General features: G+C 33.2%; 1 protein-coding gene across 7 annotated transcripts in view; it reads left to right on the plus strand.

The window, feature by feature from the left end:
- PCDH15 (protocadherin related 15) overlaps nucleotides 1–20,859 on the plus strand; it is a 734,454-nt gene that overhangs the window by 279,520 nt on the left and 434,075 nt on the right. For all 7 annotated transcript variants that reach the window (XM_047760762.1, XM_047760764.1, XM_047760769.1 and 4 more), the window contains one exon: nucleotides 2,624–2,779. In XM_047760762.1, coding sequence (XP_047616718.1) covers nucleotides 2,624–2,779 — 156 coding nt within the window. The remainder of the gene's footprint in view (nucleotides 1–2,623; nucleotides 2,780–20,859) is intronic.

Below are 20,859 nucleotides of genomic sequence, written 5' to 3' on the forward strand. Positions count from 1 at the left end.
TAGTTTTTTATATAGAAAAAAATATGCTCTGTAACACTTTTTATTCATTGTTCTTACTTTTGTTCTCTGAGACTACAATGAATAAACTAATTAATTGATGTTTTCATAACAACCATTCAGATGTCAGATGAATCTTATGACTTTTAAAGATCTCAAATTTTATCACACATTCTCAAGGTGATTAGACCTCACATCCTATTTGCCTATAAATTGGTACTTATTATAATCTACCTATGTCTTCATATGATTTTGTTAATGAATATGAAGTAGTTTGAATTATTATTTCAGTAGTTCATTTACAGTGTTGGCATAGGAAATCATTTACTCATCAAAAATTTCACGATTATATTTTCACATGAATATTTGTAGCCATTTATTTTTATTTTGGCTAAGTTTTTTTCTAATATAAATGATTTTAATTTATTATTGTAAAAGTATAGAAACATTCTGATTCATTAAAACAATTTTGAACTTGGCCTTTTGTCATTAAATGTATTATATATCTTTTTGAGCTTTGTAACATTCACAGGTTTTGCACACATGACTTTAATATCCTTCTATATGTTAGTGATTAAATATGAAATAGGTTGTATATAAAGACACTGAGCTATATGTCACTTCACTAGAAAACTTCCTCCATATGATAACAATGCTTCAATTTATTCTTTCTAGGTACAGTTATTCAAGTACAGTACAATTAAACTGCCTTTCTCTTTATTGCTCATAAAGATATCCTGAGGTTAAACAATGTTTTATTCAAACTAAGCATAATTTCTAAAGCATTCTTATTTAGATATGAGACACTTTTGAAGTTACCATTGTGGTACAATAAAAACAAATCCTGCTAGAAACCATGAGGTTGCAGGTTGGATCCTGAGCCTTGCACAGCAGGTTAAGGATCCGCGTCTACGTGAGCTGTGGTGTAGGTCTAGACACAGCCTGGATCCTGCATCGCTATGAGATAGCCTGGGAATCTCCATCTCCATATGCCCCAAGTGTGGCCCTAAAAATCAAAAAAATGAAAAAATTTAAAAAATAATAAAAAATTGAGACCTTTTTAATGAGCTGATCCTACTTTCCAGTGATCATTGCTACATTTGTAATTGGTTTTAATCCAAATATTTCATAATTTATATTGTATATTATAATATTATTATAATACAAGCTTGTCAGTTTGTATTTTATATATTCTTTTTTTAACTTTTTTAGAAATTTATCTTTTTATAAATAAAAAGATAGTTTAAATGTTTTATGTGCTAATATGCACCTTACACATGATTATATCATATCATTGTTTATTATTATCCCTATTTTTAAAGATGAAGAAACTAAGCACAGAGAGATTTTGCATCTGAATCACATAGTAGGTTATGGAACCAAGGCTAGAACCCAAGCAGTAAAACTCAGGTAGTACTCAATTGTTCTAGGCACAGTGCTAGTTACTGGGTAAAAAGATTTGGTCATGTCCAAAATAACACCCCAGGCTTTATGAAACTTACAGTCCAGTCAAGACAAACTCAAACAAATATATAAAATGTTTAATATGCCATGTGGTGCATGGGAAATGCAGTAAAAGCAATAAATAAATAAGAAAGTTGAAAGAAGAGAGTGGACTGAGGACATGTTATTTTAGACACGGTGAACAGAACAGACCATTCTGATAAAATTATTCATAGAGACAATTGTATAAACTCAAAAAGATTTCAAATATCACAAAGGAATATTTTGTAGCATTAAACACTTTGACTATAGAGTCAGAGATGTAGGTTTGCACCCAACACTTGCAAGCCCTAAGCCATGGCATCTGAGTAATGCCCCCTTGATGTCACTATTCCTCTTCTAAGAATTTATCATAAAAGAAATTAAGCAAGTGAAAACATGTTTATGTATAAAATATTTATTGAAATATCATTTGCAATGACAAAAACTGACAACATAAAACATCTCATTGTAACTTTTTACTTAGACCAAGTATGCTATAGACCTTTATTGGAATATTGTTAAATCACATATGTAGCTTCATAATATATATCAAAGTGCTAGAGTAAATATTTACAAACACGGGATGATATTCACGTATGGGGGAGGGGTGTGTGTAACAGGGAAGATAAGAAAAGATTAGCAAAATAAGCATGTAACTGTATAGAACTAGTAAGTTTGACTGGGCTGTAGATTTTCTTCTTTGGGTTTATCTATATTTTAATTTTTATAAGATATGAACATTTAATATTTTGGAAAAAATATGGATGAACACAAATGTTATCTATCACGTGGTTATTATCATGAATACATTGCTTTTATAAATTACAAGTTTATATCATTACCTCTTTAACTTTTGGACAGATAAAAAAAGGCACCCCATTCTGTTGTGATTATGTTCATTATTGCTCCTCTAATTATGAACATAATGCTACCTGAGATCCTATATTTTGAAAATTGAGCAATGAAATAATCATGATTGTTTTTTTCTTTCTTGAAATAGTGCAAAATGGTTCAATTTTTACAGATTACTATCATTTAAAAATGAACAAGCATAAAAAAATTATTAAACAAGTGCTTTGACAGCAATGAGAAGCTTCAGTTTTAATTGTTTTTTTAAAAAGATAAAATTTCTGCATTGTAGCCGCCAATGAACATACACTCCATCGTGGTGCAAGTCCAGTGCATCAACAAAAAAGTGGGCACTGTTATCTACCATGAAGTTCGAATCGTGGTGAGAGACAGGAATGACAACTCACCCACATTCAAGCATGAAAGCTACTATGCCACAGTGAATGAGGTCAGTGTCTATCTACCTCTCTGTTTCCTTCTTATGGATGTGTGTAACTGTATACTATAAATATTTTGGAATTATTCCTCTTCCATATTAACTGTAACTGTTTAGAAATATAAAGAAAACATTTTTTAAAATGGTTCTTTAGAAGAAATAAGTTCTTGGTGACTTCTGATAGGATCTCAGAAGTTCGCTATAGGAAAAGAATTGATTTGTTTATAATAATGACCAAAACATTGGTATTTCTAATCATCTTGAACAATTTAATGCCTGAACCTAGATGCATATATGCTTACTGAGGCTTAATGGGAGCTGTTTATTCTCATGGTAAGGTGATGAACTAGTTTTCTTTTATTTCTGTGTCTCTGAAGTGGTAACAGAAATTAAATACTAAAAGAAAATATATATCTGAGATCCTATTAATTTAAAGTTATTTCTTCAATTTTAAAATCAAGTTCTGGCATAGTAAAATATTTAAATATAAATTAAAACTAAATTCTTACAAGAAAATGCTGATCAAACTATTTTAAAATACTTTAAAAAATAAAAACGTTGCCTTTATTAGAACATGCTTTTTTATTATTTTGCTTTGTTTTATTTTCCCTTTAATCCAAAATCCATGAGCCAAAAGACCTATTTATGGTAATTTTTAAAAAATAGTGGTTATTTTTTTCTAATTCCATTAATTTAGAAAGTATGTGTAAGTACCTCTAATATAATGTATAATGTGAACTTTAGACACACAAAAAATGGACCACATTTTAGTAGTTCATATTTTAGCAAATCATCTTTACCTCCGCAATTTTTTTTTAATCTTAAAAATATATACCTAAGGAGGTCCTGTTGTGGCTTAGTGGGATACCAACGCGATTCGTATCTATGAGAACATGGGTTCAATCCCTGACCTTGCTCAGAGCCTTAAGGATCCGGCATTGCCATGAGCTATGGTGTAGGTCACGGATGTGGCTCAGATCTGGTGTTTCTGTGGCTCTGGCTACAGCTCGCAGCTGCAGCTCCTATTCAGCCCCTAGCCTGGGAACCTCCATATACCGCAAGTGTGGCCTCTCCCAAAACACCACACACACAAAAAACCTTCTACATGCTTTTTGAAATTATTTATATCTTAATAGGAGAGGGTACTAGTCAGTCAATTCCCAACTTTTTTGAGCTACCTTTTATTTAACATTTCTGCTAAAACAGACAGATGCCAAGTAATGCAGTTGATAATGCTATGTAATTAATTATTTTAGCATCTTATTTTAGCATCTGAAGTAGACTTTTTGAATGAAATTTAGCTTTGTTTACTTCAATGCTAGCTTTATTTGGGTATAAACTGAGAGTCAGATGAATTATCTTATGCAACAGGTCTAATTTTAAAATTCACCCTTATACCATATTTAGCTATTGTTTTTTTGTGTGTGTATGGTGTGATTGAGAACTGCATCTTATATATATTTTTTTAAACTGTTATTTCCCCAATACAATTTATTTGTTCCTCTGTACAGCATGGTGACCCAGTTTTATCTTTAGTTCATTTTTTTGTAAAGCAATTTATAGTGTTCAATTTGAATTCAAAGTATCGTATATAATTTGACTACTTCCACTTTCCCATCTAATTTTTAGCACCTTGCTGAAAACTAATCTTGTCAATTATTATTTTAATCAGTCACTCTCTGATTCAAAAATTGTGTAAGGAGTTCCCGTCATGGCTCAGTGGTTAACAAATCCGACTAGGAACCATGAGGTTGTGGGTTCGATCCCTGGCTTAAGGAACCGACATTGCCATGAGCTGTGGTGTGGGTTGCAGACATGGCTCAGATCCCGAGTTGCTGTGGCTTTGGCGTAGACTGGCAGCTACAGCTCCGATTCGACCCCTAGCCTGGGAAACTCCATGTGCCACGGGAGCGGCTCTAGAAAAGGCAAAAAGGCAAAAAGACAAAAAAAAAGTGTAATTTCTTATTATAGTCAGGAAAAACATCATCTATCTCCATTGGCTGACTTTCAAGGCCTTCCATAATCCGATTTTTTGTCAATTTTTTTTCTTTTTTGTCAATTTTTTTTTCTTTGTCTTTTTAGGGCTGCACCTTGGCATATGTAAGGCTAGGGGTCAAATCAAGCTGCAGCTACTGGCCTATGCCACAGCCACAGAAAAACGGGATCCTAGCCATGTCTGCGACTCACACCACAGCTTGCAGCAAGGCAAGATCACCAACCCATTGAGCGAGGCTGGGGATTGAACCCACATCCTCATGGATACTAGTCGGGTTTTTTACCACGAATCATGATGGGAACTCCCTATCAATGTATTCTGAGCTTCAGTTTCTCTCTAATAATGTTTCATTCTGTTCAGATTAACTTCCTCATGTCTTACAGACATATCCAGTATTTTGGCTTTGCTCATATTGTTCAGTTTACTTAGAATGGAATACTCCCTACATTGCAAGTCTGTAAGTTTTATTCATCTTATAAAAATTAACTAATGATCCATTTCCATTTCCTATATCTATAGTCCACCCAAAGTATATACATTCATTTATCTTAAATTTCCCCAAACTCTTAAACTCCTAAAACATCTGGATAAATGTCAATCAGATTGATACCATTTATAGAAACTTTTTTTCTTTTTTTTTTAATTTTATTTTCCCACTGTACAGCAAGGGGATCAAGTTATCTTTACATGTATACATTACATTTACATTTTTTCCCCACCTTTGTTCTGTTGCAACATGAGTATCTAGACAAAGTTCTCAATGCTACTCAGCAGGATCTCCTTGTAAATCTATTATTCTAAGTTGTGTCTGATAGTCCCAAGCTCCCGATCCCTCCCACTCCCTCCCTGTCCCATCAGGCAGCCACAAGTCTTTTCTCCAAGTCCATGATTTTCTTTTCTGTGGAAATGTTCATTTGTGCTGGATATTAGATTCCAGTTATAAGTGATATCATATGGTATTTGTCTTTGTCTTTCTGGCTCATTTCACTCAGGATGAGATTCTCTAGTTCCATCCATGTTGCTGCAAATGGCATTATGTCATTCTTTTTTATGGCTGAGTAGTATTCCACTGTGTATATATACCACCTCTTCCGAATCCAATCATCTGTTGATGGACATTTGGGTTGTTTCCATGTCCTGGATACTGTGAATAGTGCTGCAATGAACATGCGGGTGCATGTGTCTCCTTTAAGTAGAGTTATGTCCAGATATATGCCCAAGAGTGGGATTGCAGGGTCATAGGGAAGTTCTAGGTATAGATTTCTAAGGTATCTCCAAACTGCTCTCCATAATGGCTGTACCAGTTTACATTCCCACCAACAGTGCAGGAGGGTTCCCTTTTCTCCACAGCCCCTCCAGCATTTGTTATTTGTGGATTTATTGATGATGGCCATTCTGACTGGTTGAGGTGGTATCTCATGGTAGTTTTGATTTGCATGTCTCTCATAATCAGTGATGTTGAGCATTTTTTCATGGTTTGCTGGCCATCTGTATATCTTCCTTGGAGAAATGTCTATACAGGTCTTTTGCCCATTTTTCCATTGATTGATTGGCTTTTTTGCTGTTGGGTTGTATAAGTTGCTTGTATATTCTAGAGATTAAGCCCTTGTCAGTTGCATCATTTGAAACTTTTTTTCTTGAACATTATTTGGAGAGGCTAGGTTTCTTTGCAAAACTGTCTAAATATGGTTTTCCTTCCATGCATTTCTCTCTAGCCAAGTGGGGCAATCCTGCAGTCAAATACTCTACCCCTGAGTTTCACCCTCACTAGTTGAGGCAATCCATCCCATGAATACTATGAGCATATCTTCTAATATTTCATTATGTAGACCATGTGTAATCAATGATATTTTCTTCCGTTGCTTTCGCTTATACCTCTTAACTATTTTCTTGTAAAGAATCCAAAGTTTATTTAAACATGAAAAACATAATCACAAGAAAAAAAATGAAATTTAGCAATTTTTCTCATCATTTGTTTGAGTAGTTCTTAGTTTAGTTGGCTTGAATGGGTTTATATATATATTTAAATACCTCCATTGGGAAAATACATTGAAATTTTATATGTGTATATATGTGTGGGTATACAGGTAGTGTGTGTATATACACACTACTGTAACTACAATACTGAGTATAAAATATAATAGGTTTCACTGTATAAGATTGCAAGATATTTCCCATGCTATTTCTTTTTTTAGCACAAGACATTAAGTTAATGCAGTTATGATTAGAATAATCTAAATGTTTTTCAAATAAGAACACAGGGTTTAAGAAATGTTGGCATCAAACTATTTTACATTTCTCTAAAATCCTGAAGACACATATAAAGTCACCAAAACAGATTTATAAACTAAGTTTCTATAGTTAAGTCCTGATTACTCACTCTCCTTATTCACTGTGAGAAAAAAAGAGACCTGCAGCAGCATGTGAATTGGCTACCAAGGTTTAAAATTCCTTGTTTATAAGACATAAAATATTGCAAGTATTTTTTTTCTCTCTGGGTAATTAAAGATTAAATTAATTTTGGACAATTGTATCATTAAGTAATTAGCCTAGTTGGTTTGAAGAACAAACTGCATGGTCTAATTGCTAATGATCATTCTTAAGCAATTTCTGGAAGATGAATATTTTCTGGCAGTGTTCTTTGATAACACATGCATCCCTTTTCAAAAAATTCTTATGACATAATAAAAAGAAAACAAGGGCAAGTTAAGACAGGTATAATATTTACTTGAGCCTGTGAAGAATTAATATCAGGATAATATAGAGGTTATATATTTGTCCTGGACTTTACTGAGCTTTTCACAGATGGAGCAATTTTTTAGTAAATATTAATTTGTTCTTTTTATCAACTTGAATGTCACCCTAAATGTACTTTGTTGCTGTGACATGATGTGATTTATTGGAAATAATTTGTTGGCATTTTCTGGAAGAATGTTTCCTTACATTTCTCTTGAGAAGTAGTTGGTTTACAGAAAGAAAGAAAGAAAAAGGAGGAAAGGAAAGAAGGGAGAGAGTAATGACGAATTGTGTAGTACTGTAGTATTTACTGTTGAAAAAATCTGCATTATAAGTGGACCCTTATGATTAAAACCCATGTTATTCAAGGGTAAATTGTAAATATAAAACTTCAGAACTGTATTTCTCCAAGTCTCTAGAAACCTGGAGAAATACAGTTCAGATGTAATTAAAAGGGTAAACTCAAGGAAATTGCCAGTATTTAACTACTTTTGGCATATAAATATGGCAATTGGTAAATTATGAAATTCTAAAAATAGAAAAAGTGTTTTAAATAAAATTTCACATCACTGTATTACAGCATTGTTTATATTGTGGCCTTTACTAATAAAAAATGAACTTTATATCTATTATCAGCACTATTCCAATGCTGTTTTGAATTTATTTGGTGGACAATTTCTGTTATCACTTAATTTTTGTTTATGTTAGTAGACTTTATTTTCCTGATTTGCCACTAACTTAATTCTAAGGAGTTCAGTATAATAAGCATAAATTTAAAAAGGAGAGAATGGAAGGAGATGAAACTGAGGAACAAGCTAGGGGCCAGATTGAGAAAGGCACCGTCAGTTATAAAGAGGAGCTTTTGGCAATAAGGGACTAGTGAATGACTTAGCAATAGAAGTGCGTTCAGATTTGCCATTTTATGCCATCATTCCCACAGGTGCATGGAGAATTTTGGAGGAGGTAAGGCAAAAAAGAGATGGAAGGTAAAAAAAAAAATCTCCATCTGAATTAAAATGGAAAAAAAAGAGCTTATAGGAAGGATATTTAGGTGACACAAAAGGAAAAGTTCACCTATTTAAAAAATTCAAGCCCAAGTTTAGTAAATTATTAAAAATATAAATCAGAATGTGCTAAATGCAAAAGTGTGGTTTTTTAGGCCACATCCATGTCATGTGGGATTTGGGGGCTAGGGGTCAAACCTGTATCACAGCAGTGACCCAAGCCACAGCAGTAAAACACTGAAGCCTTAACCCACTGAGCCACCAGGGAATTCCCAAATTAGGAAGTGTATTGAAAGTTAAAAAAAAAAAAAAGAGGTAATAGCTATGAACCCCTTTTTTTCAATTTTTAATTTTTTTTTTTTTTTTTTTGGCTGTGGCATACAGCAGCTTGATGTGGGATCTCAGTTCCCAGATCAGGGATTGAACCCAGGCCACAGCAGCAAAAGCACTGAATCTTAACCACTAGACCACAAGGGAACTCCCTGAACTATTTTTCAAGATACCTGACTGAAAAAGAAGCAGCGTTAGACCAGTAGTTAGGAGACAATGAAAGGCTCAAGTTAGAGTTTGCAGATACAAGACATTTGAGTATGTTTACATTCATATGTGATAGTACCCCATATAAAATTTCATATTAAGTTTGATATTTACTTGAGGTATTTAATAGTCACTTAAAAGAATTTTATAAAGTTAACTTTTAAATCGTGAAACTGAAGGAATTCTGAAAATGAGGGAATTTCTTTCCCTTCTACGTCTAACTCCATTCCCCAAAGTAGTTACAAGAACTAGCAAGTAAAGCTTTAAGCTTTGGGAAAATCCCTGCAGGGAAAATTAAAGTGGAACATTTTCCATAATCAAATTGACACACCAGAATGCACAAATAGGATATCAGCTTCAGGGATCCTGGAAGGGAGGAACTGAATGTTGGAGATCCTGAAATAAATTTGCAGATCACTTTGTGGTAAACATTAGCTACCTGAATTCACCTGGACTTTATGCTCCAGTAATGAGGATGAACAAGTGAGTTAAAACTTGCTTACTCTTAAAGCTGTGAGAATTTAAGAAGGGCAAGAAGAAAAGCTTCCTCCATGTGCTTAAATTGGTGAGTAGTGGTTGGCCTGCTGCTACATCAACTCATGGGGTGTAAAAAGAATAAGCTACAATCATATTGTGAACTTCTCTGTTTTTTTTCCAAAGATCATAGCTGAGAAATGATAATTGTGTACAATAACGATGATAGAGCATAGTTGATATTTACTGGGCATCTACTTTATTCCAGACTTGTAAATATAGTGCTCTTTGACCCTTACAATGATAGGTCAAGAGGCTCATATTATCTTCATTTTAAAGGAAGGAAGTTTAGTTTAGAGAACTTAGGTTACTTGGTCCATAGTCACATGTCTTGGATTTGGTAGACATGAAACTTAAAAGCAAATGGCTCTGTCTAAAACAATGGTACTTTCATTATGATTATTATTATTATTATTTTGCTTTTTCAGGACCACACCCGCAGCATATGGAGGTTCCCAGGCTAGGTGTCTAACTGGAGCTGTAGCTACTAGCCTACGCCACAGCAATGCAGGATCCTTAACCCAAGGCCAGAGATTGAACTTCATCCTCATGGACGCTAGTCAGATTCATTAACCACTCAGCCATGACGGGAACTCCAATGGTACTTTTAAAATACCATATTATTGAGTTCCCGTCGTGGCGCAGTGGTTAACGAATCCGACTAGGAACCATGAGGTTGCCGGTTCAATCCCTGGCCTTGCTCAGTGGGTTGGGTACCCGGCTTTGCCATGAGCTGTGGTGTAGGTTGCAGATGCGGCTCGGATCCCGCGTTGCTGTGGCTCTGGTGTAGTCAGGTGGCTACAGCTCCCATTTGACCCCAGCCTGGGAACCTCCATATGCCGCAGGAGCGGCCCAAGAAATGGCAAAAAACAAAAACAAAAACATATTACACTGGAAAACTCTAAAAATCCACCTGAATAGATTTAAAAGACTGTTTTTGTGAAAATGAATATTCTCTGCTACTTAACATCAGAAGCCACTGCCCACAAAGTGTTATCATGCCAATTTTAATCATTCAGTTTTATGATTCAAAAAAACATATTAATAGCTAAAGTGAAAATTATTAACCATGTGTTAGCAAAAATAAAATTCCTTTTTCTGAAGAATATACTTAAACATATATTATTCTGGGCAATTAAAAGATAACATAAATATGTAAAGAAATTACATATTTTCTCTTTTATTCTTACTTAACTTCTTCAGTATGTTTCTATAATACTGCCTTTGGATTCTTGTTATCCTGTATACAGGGGTGGTATTACATGGCTATTTGAGGCATTTAGACTCGCATAATTGCCATTATTTCCAGTCATACAAAACATAAATCTTCTGCTTCTGATTGGAGTAGACTAGGTAATTGGGACCATTTATTCTCTTGAAGATAATTAAAAGAGGTAGGGAAATATAAATAAACAAGCAAATCATTTAATAAAGAAAAATATAAGTAAATAAATATATCTACTTACAGACATGAAAATAAGGAAAAATGTGAGTATATGTGACTAAATCTAAATTAGTATGACTGCATAAAACAATAATGGCTTCTTTTAAGGATATATATATATATATATATGGATAATATATATAATGATATATATATATTATATATATATAAAATCTCACATATAAATGTATATACCTAAAACATAACACTAATTATAAGCCAGGAGATAACTGATAAATATAATCTAATGACTTTGTTGCCTAGAACATGAATGTAATAATGACTAACATATATATTAATCAAAAAATGAAAGGGAATAAATAAAAACATAAATCTTAACATAGAACAGGTAAGACAAAATATGAACACTTAATGAGAATAGATTTAAACCATCCTGTTAAAAAATTACATTAAAAGTAAAGGGGAAAATGCTCAAATTGAGAGACAAATGTTCTCAGACTAGATTAAAAAATAAACTCAAATGTAGGCTGTTGATATTCAGCATAATATAAGGATTCAGAAGTCTTATATATAAAAGACGGAAGTAGATATACCATGCAGTTACTTTGCAAAAGCTGTTGTAGCTGTGCTATTATCAGACAAAATAGACTTTACAGACAAAAACATTGGTAGGGAATAAAAAGGAACTTTTAATAATGATAAAGATTCAATTTGTCAGACAGTCATAGCAATTATAAATTCAATTACACTTAATAACATGGCCTCAGCAATAATAGTTACTGAAAGAATTAAAGGAAAAATGGAAAAATCCATTATCAAAGGGTTGTTTTAAAACCTGTTGTGGATAGAATATTAGCCCCTCAAAGTTGCCCATGTCCTAATCCCTGGCAAAAGATCTTTGCAGATGTGATTAAGGTTGTGGAAGTTAATCAGTAGATTATTCTGGATTGTCCTGGTAGGCTCTTAAAAAGAGAAATTTCTCTGGCCAGAGTCAGAAGGAGTAAAAGGAAGTATATTGGGACAATTACTTTGGAGATCTGTATGTAGTCTCTGCAAAAGGTGAAAACAAGTAGATACTCAATGACTTAGCAATTCTGCTCTTGTGGTATTTATGCCCATCAAATAACATGTCCAAGAAGATTGAATGATGATATTTCCATAATAGTCAAAAACTGGAGACAACTCAAATGTCCAGCTATGCTAGATATGGCTCATCATTTGTTAATTGCATTTATCTTAAAAAAATAAAATAAAATTTCTCTGTGTTTCAGTTTCCTAACGTAAGGAATGGGCATTAAAATATTACAAAACCTACCCCATAGGGTGTGATAAATCTTAAAATAGAAAAAAACCCCACAAATTTTATCATACACCATGCTACCTGTGCATTTTGTAACTAATTTTAAAAGACAGTCTGAAACCAGTTATCTATAGCACTTATTTAAACCTGATATATATATATATATATATATATATGTTTTGTTATATATCTATCCTATTAGAGTTGAAGAGTTGAATCACCATTAGAGCTAGCACTTTGTTTTTTCTTCATTTAGTAGAACAGTGCCTGACACATTGTAGGAGTTCAACAAATAGACTTCTCATTGAATTATAAATAGTGTAATCATAAATTATTAAAGATATATGTTCAGTTTGATTTTTTCCTGAGATAAGAATGAGTTAGTTTTGAAATAAGTTTGAGAAGAAGCCTTTTTTTTTTGCCATTTCTTGGGCTGCTCCCACGGCATATGGAGGTTCCCAGGCTAGGGATCGAATCAGAGCTGTAGCCACCAGCTTACACCAGAGCCACAGAAATGCAGGATCTGAGCCACTTCTGCAACCTACACCACAGCTCAAGGCAACGCTGGATCCTTAACCCACTGAGCAAGGCCAGGGATCGAATCGGCAACCTCATAGTTCCTAGTCTGATTCGTTAACCACTGCACCACGACGGGAACTCCGAGAAGAAGCTTTTAGTTAAAGTATTTTAAGAAACACATAAAAGCTTTCCAGATTATTGTGATAAATTACTTAGGTTGGCAGAATAGTAATGACAACAAAAGAAACCCAGTTTTTTTTAACTTGTTAAATGAGATATATGAATTATAGTATTTCTTACATAACTCTAGAGGGAAGTTATGCATTTATGTGAATTATATCCCATTGTTCATAACTCTAGTGGGGAATTATGTCTTTATTTGGATTTGACTATTACACTGCTTGAGAGTCCCACTTTTCATGCCCCAGAAAAACTGAAGTCATATTAATTAAGTAACATTAATATGATTCCCCTTTGACTGAATGTCTTTTTTTTCTCTGTAAGATTATCATGCATGCACAGTTTTATGAAGCGCAAATGCAGAGTTTCCTGAGAGTCATAGTCAATTTAATAAATTGTGTTTGATCAAGTTCTCTAAGTTCTTAGTAATGGGAAATTTTAAAGGATGCTTTATAAATCTAAATTTAAAATCCCATTAACAATTTAGGATAGTAAAGATTAGGAGTTGAAATAATCTTGGATTTTAGGAACAATCAAATTGTTTCATAACTACTGATGTTACAAGTATATCTTAAATTATGTCCTAGTTAACAGCTTAAATGTCTGTAAACTTTAGATTTTGAATAATTTTAAGATTTATTTTTCTTACTCCTTTAATTTGTAGGCATGATCATTAGGGTCTAAATTGACACCATATTAATTTTAAATGTGTTCTTATCTAAAATTCATTCAGAGATTTCTGCATAGATCTTCTTTCCAGTTTAGTGGCATCCTATTCTGATGTTGAATGGAATCAGGGAAAATTACAATAATAATGTTGAATCAGTTCTAACAATTATCATTTACTAATCCTAAGTGTTTTCCATGAAATATCTCAATTAAACCTATTTCTACAAAAAGACAATCTGAAACCAGTTATCTGCTGTGGCTGTAGGCTGGTGGCTATGGCTCCAATTTGACCCCTAGCCTGGGAACCTCCATACACTGCAGAAGCAGCCCAAGAAATGGCAAAAAAGACAAAAAAATAAAATAAATAAATAAATAAAAGCATTTAATGATCATACCCATCATTAGGAACGAAAAGCTGAACTTTAGCCAAATTAAACCAAGGGAAAAGATGAAAATTTATCTTGTTCTCTTTGGTTCTTTCTTTGTCTACCTTAATTTTGGCTAACAGTTGATTTAAACGTATGTTCTATGTTTATAAGAATTAATATAATACATAATATAATGTTTTATTTTAAAAATATCTTTCTTATGATAAATAATATGTCCAAGTCTTGAACTTTTTTCTAATGAAAATGATTATGGAAATGGTCCCTTTATGGTCATATTTTCTATCATTTACGTAAATGATATTGGAAATATTTAGATCTAAATAACATTTTAATAGAAGTAATGGAGTTCCCTTATAAACCGCCATCTAATTTCCTCTATTCTTAACATCTTTCATTAGTATGGAGTATTTTTCAAAAACTAATGGGCCAACAGTGAAACATTACTATTAATTTAAATCCATACTTTATTCAGATTTTCTTAGTTTTTACCTAGTATAAAAACTCCTCCTGGGACACCATCTATGATACCATATTACTTTCAGTCATTATGTTGCTTTAATCTTCTCTAGACTATAGCTGTTTGTAATATCCTTTTTTTTTTGATGGCCTTGACAGTTTTGAAGATATTGGCCATATAATCTTTCTTCTAATAGATAAATAGATGTGTGTGTGGGGGGGTATATATATATACACACACACATATATATATATGCATACACAGATACATTTCTATGAACTATAATATAACCATCAAAATCAAGAAATTACATTAATGCAATATCAATGTGTAATCTGCAGAGTTAAAATTTTGCTGATTTTTCCAGTAAAGTCCTTTATAGGTGAAAGAGTCAACCTAAGATTATACATTGTTCTTATCAGAGTCATTCTGGTAGATCCAAATGCATTGCATTTCTTTGCTACGTCTTTCTAGTCTTAATCTTAGTTCATTAATAGTCCCTTGACTTTAATGACTTTAATAATTTTCAGGAGTGGGACAGTTTATATACTATTTCTCAATTTAGAGTTACCTGATAGTACCCATTGATTATAGATTTTGTTCAGGTGTATCACACAAGTGATAGCATGTCCTTCATACTATATAACCAAAAGAGGCTCACAATTACCAATATGTTCCATACTGGCAATGGTAGCTTATATCACTTTGATAAGACCATGTTTGCCAGGTTTTTCTACTATATTTACTACTTTTTATACTTAATAATTAGTAAGTAATTAAAACCATTTTGTTAGGAATGACATTAGACTATAAATATCCTGTTCTTCATCAAACCTTCACCCAACAATTTTATTAGAGATTTATGAAACATCAATTTGCTGAAAACCATTAATAAAAATGAAAATTGACGTGGCTGGATATATTTTCTTTGTTCTTCTCTTTGCCCCTTGAACATTTATTGAGTGCTTTTACAGGTGTTATGCAATACACTAGCAATAAGGATTTGATTACTACTGAAAAGGTTAGCATATTAAAATGGTGAATTTGAGAATTTATGAAATAATTTGCTTGTTGAGAACCAACCTGTTTTCAATAGCAATAATTATTTAATACAAGTTTTATAAAATGAAAGCATGAGCTAAATTGAATTTCTTTGTCTTTTTGTAAAATATCTCAGAAGTACTTTTCCTTAGGGTCAAACGTAATTTGTCTTTAATGGAATACATCATACAAATGGCATCATTTCAGATTACTTTATTTCTTGAGTTCTGCTATGTGCCAAATTATATTTATTTATTTTTCCATTTCCTTTTATCTCAAAAGTTTATTAATAACAAATTATGACATTTCTGAAATAATGTATTTCACAGTGCTTGAAAATTAACACTTTGAGGTCAGATAATCTGTTTTGTAGTCTTTATCTGAAAAATGTTGGAAGTATGACATTAGGCAGAAGTTCTCTTAGCCTAGGGATTCCTTAACTATAAGTATAATAAAAACTAATGTTACAAGGGTATGTTAAGGATTACAAGAAATAATGGTTTTAAAGTTCTTAGTACAGGTTCTGGTTATCTTTTCAAGTCAACTCTGCTTTAGAAATTTGCTTTCTAGAAATAGTTATATTTCTATAACCATTTTTGAAAACCAAAGGGATCATCAAAAATGAAATGCAAATTGCTGTAGCTAGATACATTTTTTTCCTTCTCTTTACCCCTTGAGCATTTATTGAATAAATTTGTAAACAAGCAGTAATTAGTGAAACATCATTGAGAACTTCAGCTTTTTCTCACAATGATGAAATGTCTCTGAATCTATCCAACTGGAGCTTTCACTTTCCTGATCAAATTATTAGTTCTGTGCTATCCTTTCACATTTCATCGTGACCATGTTATCTCATTCCATGTAATATATGCATATTTGAACATCTGCTCTTATCAGAGTCATTCTGGTAGGTATAAATGCACAGATGGTCTCCATGGCAAAGCATATACAGTTAAAAATATATAGTTAAAAATATTTTTTGTTCATGTTATACATATTTGCTTTACAATTTCTAGATAAAACAAGCTGGTAATTTTTTTAACCAGGTAATGTTTGTTTTATTTTGATGTAAAAATATTTTCAAACTTAACAGAAATATTATAAGAATAATACCACTTTTCTTCTGAACTCTTGGAGAGTAAGTTGCTGAAGAGAGCAACTTCTTACCTCCAAATGCTGTAGTCTGCATTTCCTACAGATAAAGATATTCTCCCAGATAACAATATAGCCATAAAAAATCAGAACATGAACACTGATACTTCTAATCCATTGTTACCATTCCAGTTCTATCAATTACCCATATGATGTATTTCTTTTTTCCACCATGCACTAGTTATAAACATTTATTGATTTAATATTTTATAAAGACATGGAATAAAGGCATAAAGTCCTTGCCCTCAAGGAGTTGACTATATTAATAGTTTACAATCTTTTCTTTTATTTTTTAAAATTTTTAGGTGTGCCTGTGGCATGAAAAAGTTCCCAGGCCAGGAATCTAACCTGAGCCACAGCAGTGACAATGAGCCAAAGCTGATAATGTTGAATCACTAACTACTAGGCCACCAGGGAACATCATAATCTTTTATGTTTTTATTTATAAAGTTGTACATTTCATGTATATATCATATTTTAATTTCTGTATACACTACAGCATGCTTACCACCTAAAATTTAGTCTATATTGACTTCCTTTATTCATTTTGCCCTCTCTCTTTTTCCCTCTGGTAACTGTGACTGTTCTCAATATCAATGTATTTGTTCTTGTTTGGTTCATTTTTAATTTTTTAAAAATATTCCATAATGTATTTTTATACAAATAAAATAAATAATTTTTTTTAAGAAATATGCTCCATGGTATTGGAAACTTGGTAACTATCTGCAGTTACTCAAAGAACAAAATCACTAGACCTTTGAGCCATTCCTATTCACAGACTTTGAGTAGACTAGCATTTAATCTACAGCACACAAGAAAAGAAGCCTAAATCCTTGTTCCTTTCACTTGTCTCTATTTTCCTCCTCCAAGGAATTAGTCACATTCTCAGAAGCAGGAGACAGGTAAGAGAAAAAAAAAAGAGAGAGAGAGAGAAGGAAATTAAGAGAGGGGAAAGAAGCACATAAAAATACATTTTCTACTTTAGGTATGTAACTGGGACTCAACCTTTCATGTGTTTTAAAAGATTCAAGTATTTAGCTATTCAACAACTTTCAATTTAATAAGCTCTTTCATGTGTATATACATAATATATATATTGTACATATCACATGTGTATACCAATACATACACACACATTTATGTATTCAGTTTAAACTTAATTCAATTTAAATATAATTGCTCTTCAGTTTTGAGTAAAGATGACCAGAGCTACTTATCACTCTCTCTAATAATAATTCTTTCTCTTATCTTAAAGATACGTATCTACATGAATTTTCCACTAATAATTTATTCAGAGGAAGTGACTTTCAATATTAATTATCTGGATTTAATGATAAAAAAAATTGAGTCATGGTTTTATACACAGGTGCAAAAGCTGTATCGTGTTAAAGGGAACTTGTAATTCTTTTCCCATTTTTTATCTCTGATTTCAGTGAATCACTGCAAGATAACATCTACTGAGTGCGAATTCAAGCATGTTTTTCTTCAAACCTAAAAGTTTTAAGATAAACACAAAACAGACATTTAATTTGGATGAATGTTTGAATAAAACAAATGTATATCAATGATTTAATATAAAGTCAAAATAATAATAGAAACAATGATTTGGCCCATAATAAACTCTCAATAAATAATCATAGATTGAAAGATAATGTAATTTTATCATTATGTGGAAAATCTGGAGTTCTCAGCCATGTGCACCTGTTTACAAATCCATCACTCCATTTCATTGTGCAGATCTGTTTGGTTTTTAAATATATCACTATTTCTAAAGCATATTTGTAAAGCAGGGTTGACTTGCAAAATAGGTTCATAAAACTACTTTACCGGAAGAAGAGGTTAAAACCTGAATTATAGTGAAAGCATGAATGGCTTCTAATTTGGAAATATTTTGTGTGTGTGTGTCTTTTTAGGGCCACACCTGTGGCATATGGAAGTTCCCAAGCTAGAGGTCTAATCAGAGTTTCAGCTTCTGGCTTACACCACAGCCACAGCAACAGGAGATCTGAGCAGCATTGTGACATATACCGCAGCTCATGGCAAGACTGGATCCTTAGCTCACTGAGCAAAGCCAGGGATCAAACCTGTGTCCTCAAGGTTACTAGTCAGGTTCATACCACTTAGCCACCATGGGAACTCCTGGAAAAATTATTTTTTATGGGAGATGATCTTCAAATCATATAATGTAATTAAGAAGACCCTAAAAATAAGTGCAGGAACAAGAAAAAGACAGTAATTAATCATTTAAAAATAGGTCTATGTTCCAGGCCTATGTAAGTTAAGGTTCAAGAATTTACAGTATCTTGCACATATGTCTATGGAAGCACTCCAAACAATCTTCAAAGGATCATGGAGTATGATCAAAGTGCCAAAAAACTGTATAGCCCCTGTTGCAGTTAAATCAGCAATTGTTCCATAGAGTGCTGCACAGTAGCCATATAGAACTCAGAGAGTTGGAACATGGGAGGCTAATCTTTTCCTTTGCAAAACTGAATACTCAATTTATAATTTATTTGCTCGCTATTGAGAAACTGGATCAGGGATGTATTAGTTAAACAGAACTGAGAGAGAGAGAGATAGATGGATAGATAGGTAGACAGACAGATAGATAGATATAGGGATATAGCAAGGGATATTTATTATACGGAATTAGCTCACAAGAATATGGAGGCTGAGAGGTTCTAAGATTAGCAGTTGTCATGTTGGAGACCCAGCTGATATAATTTTAGTCTGATACCAAAGTCTGAGAACCAGGAGAATTGATTGTGTAAATTCCAATCTAAGTCTGAAGGCAAAAGAAGTCAGATGTCCTAACTTGAAGACAGCCAGGCACAGAAAGTGAATTCTTCTTTACTTTTTGTCCTAGTCAGGCCTTCAATGTATTAAATAAGTCCCACCCATGTTTTAGAGGGCAATCTGCTTTACTGAGTCTATCAATCCAAATTGTAATCTCATTGTCTGTATGTCTCACAGTCCCAGCCAGAATAATGTTTAACCAAATATCTGGGTGCCCATGAATCCATCAAGGTGACGTATAAAATTAGCAAACACAAGGAATATGGATTCATGCTACAAAAAAAGTAAAAGAAAATCATACAATTGAGATCTTATTGTTAATTAAACATGGGGGGGACGTCCAGTTTCACTAGCAGTGATAATTTGTACAGAATGTTACCTTCTGTTGGGTATTTGCTCTTAAGAGAATGATTGGCATGAAATGGCTGTCTAATACACAATAAATCATAATATTTGTAACTGAAAGATAGACATATGTTATTCTAATAGAGATTATACATAATCATATTCCACTGAAGATAATGCTTCTGTTTTGGTAACGTCTATTAGTAGAAATAGAGCACCCACTACCATTGTTAGTGTTCTGCCATTAAATCATTATTATCTGTGAAACATCAGGTAGTGAATTCTAGTTCAGCTAATGTCCATGACCCTTCATATGTTCTATCCTTTTTTAGAGGGAAAAGGAAAACAAAACACTTGGATTCCTGGTGAAGTATATAAGAAATATTCCATCAATTACATTTTAAATCATTCCTCTGTGGTGCCTTTTACTTCAGAAGATTTTCAAAAGTGGACAATACCATCACTTGTCTCATTTCCCAAGCTCAAGTGGTCTTCTTTTAATTGTGCTTATTATAAAAAAAAATTCTGGGAACTTTCACATGCTGTCATACAGCGTGCAAGATTTGGGTTGCCAAGGTCAAGCTTTCCCTGAGTTAGCCTAGAGGAGGACACATAGGGATGGTGTGATTTAGTGCTGAGTGAGGGTGTTCTCCAAACTGTGTGTGTGTGTGAGGGGTGTAGGGTGGGCTGGGTGTGGCGTGGGTAGGTTTTGGGGTGGGCTGTGGGGTGGAGTGGGGAGGGGTTCATGAAATCAGTTCACTGAACCAAGAATGGCATTAAAAAATAATATAAAATAAGGGATTTCCCATTGTGGCTCAGTAGGATAAGAACCCAACTGGTATCCTTGAGGATGCCAGCTTGATCCCTGGCCTTTCTCAGTGGGTTAAGGAATCAGGATTGCCGTGAGCTGTGGTGTGGTTTGCAGATGCGTCTCAGATCTGGGATTCCTATGGCTGTGGCATAGGCCGACAACTGTAGCTCTGATTCAGCCCCTAGCCCGGGAACCTCCATATGCCATGGGTGTGTCCCTAA

This window comes from Phacochoerus africanus, chromosome 15 (assembly GCF_016906955.1).
Source record: "Phacochoerus africanus isolate WHEZ1 chromosome 15, ROS_Pafr_v1, whole genome shotgun sequence".
NCBI lineage: Eukaryota > Metazoa > Chordata > Mammalia > Artiodactyla > Suidae > Phacochoerus > Phacochoerus africanus.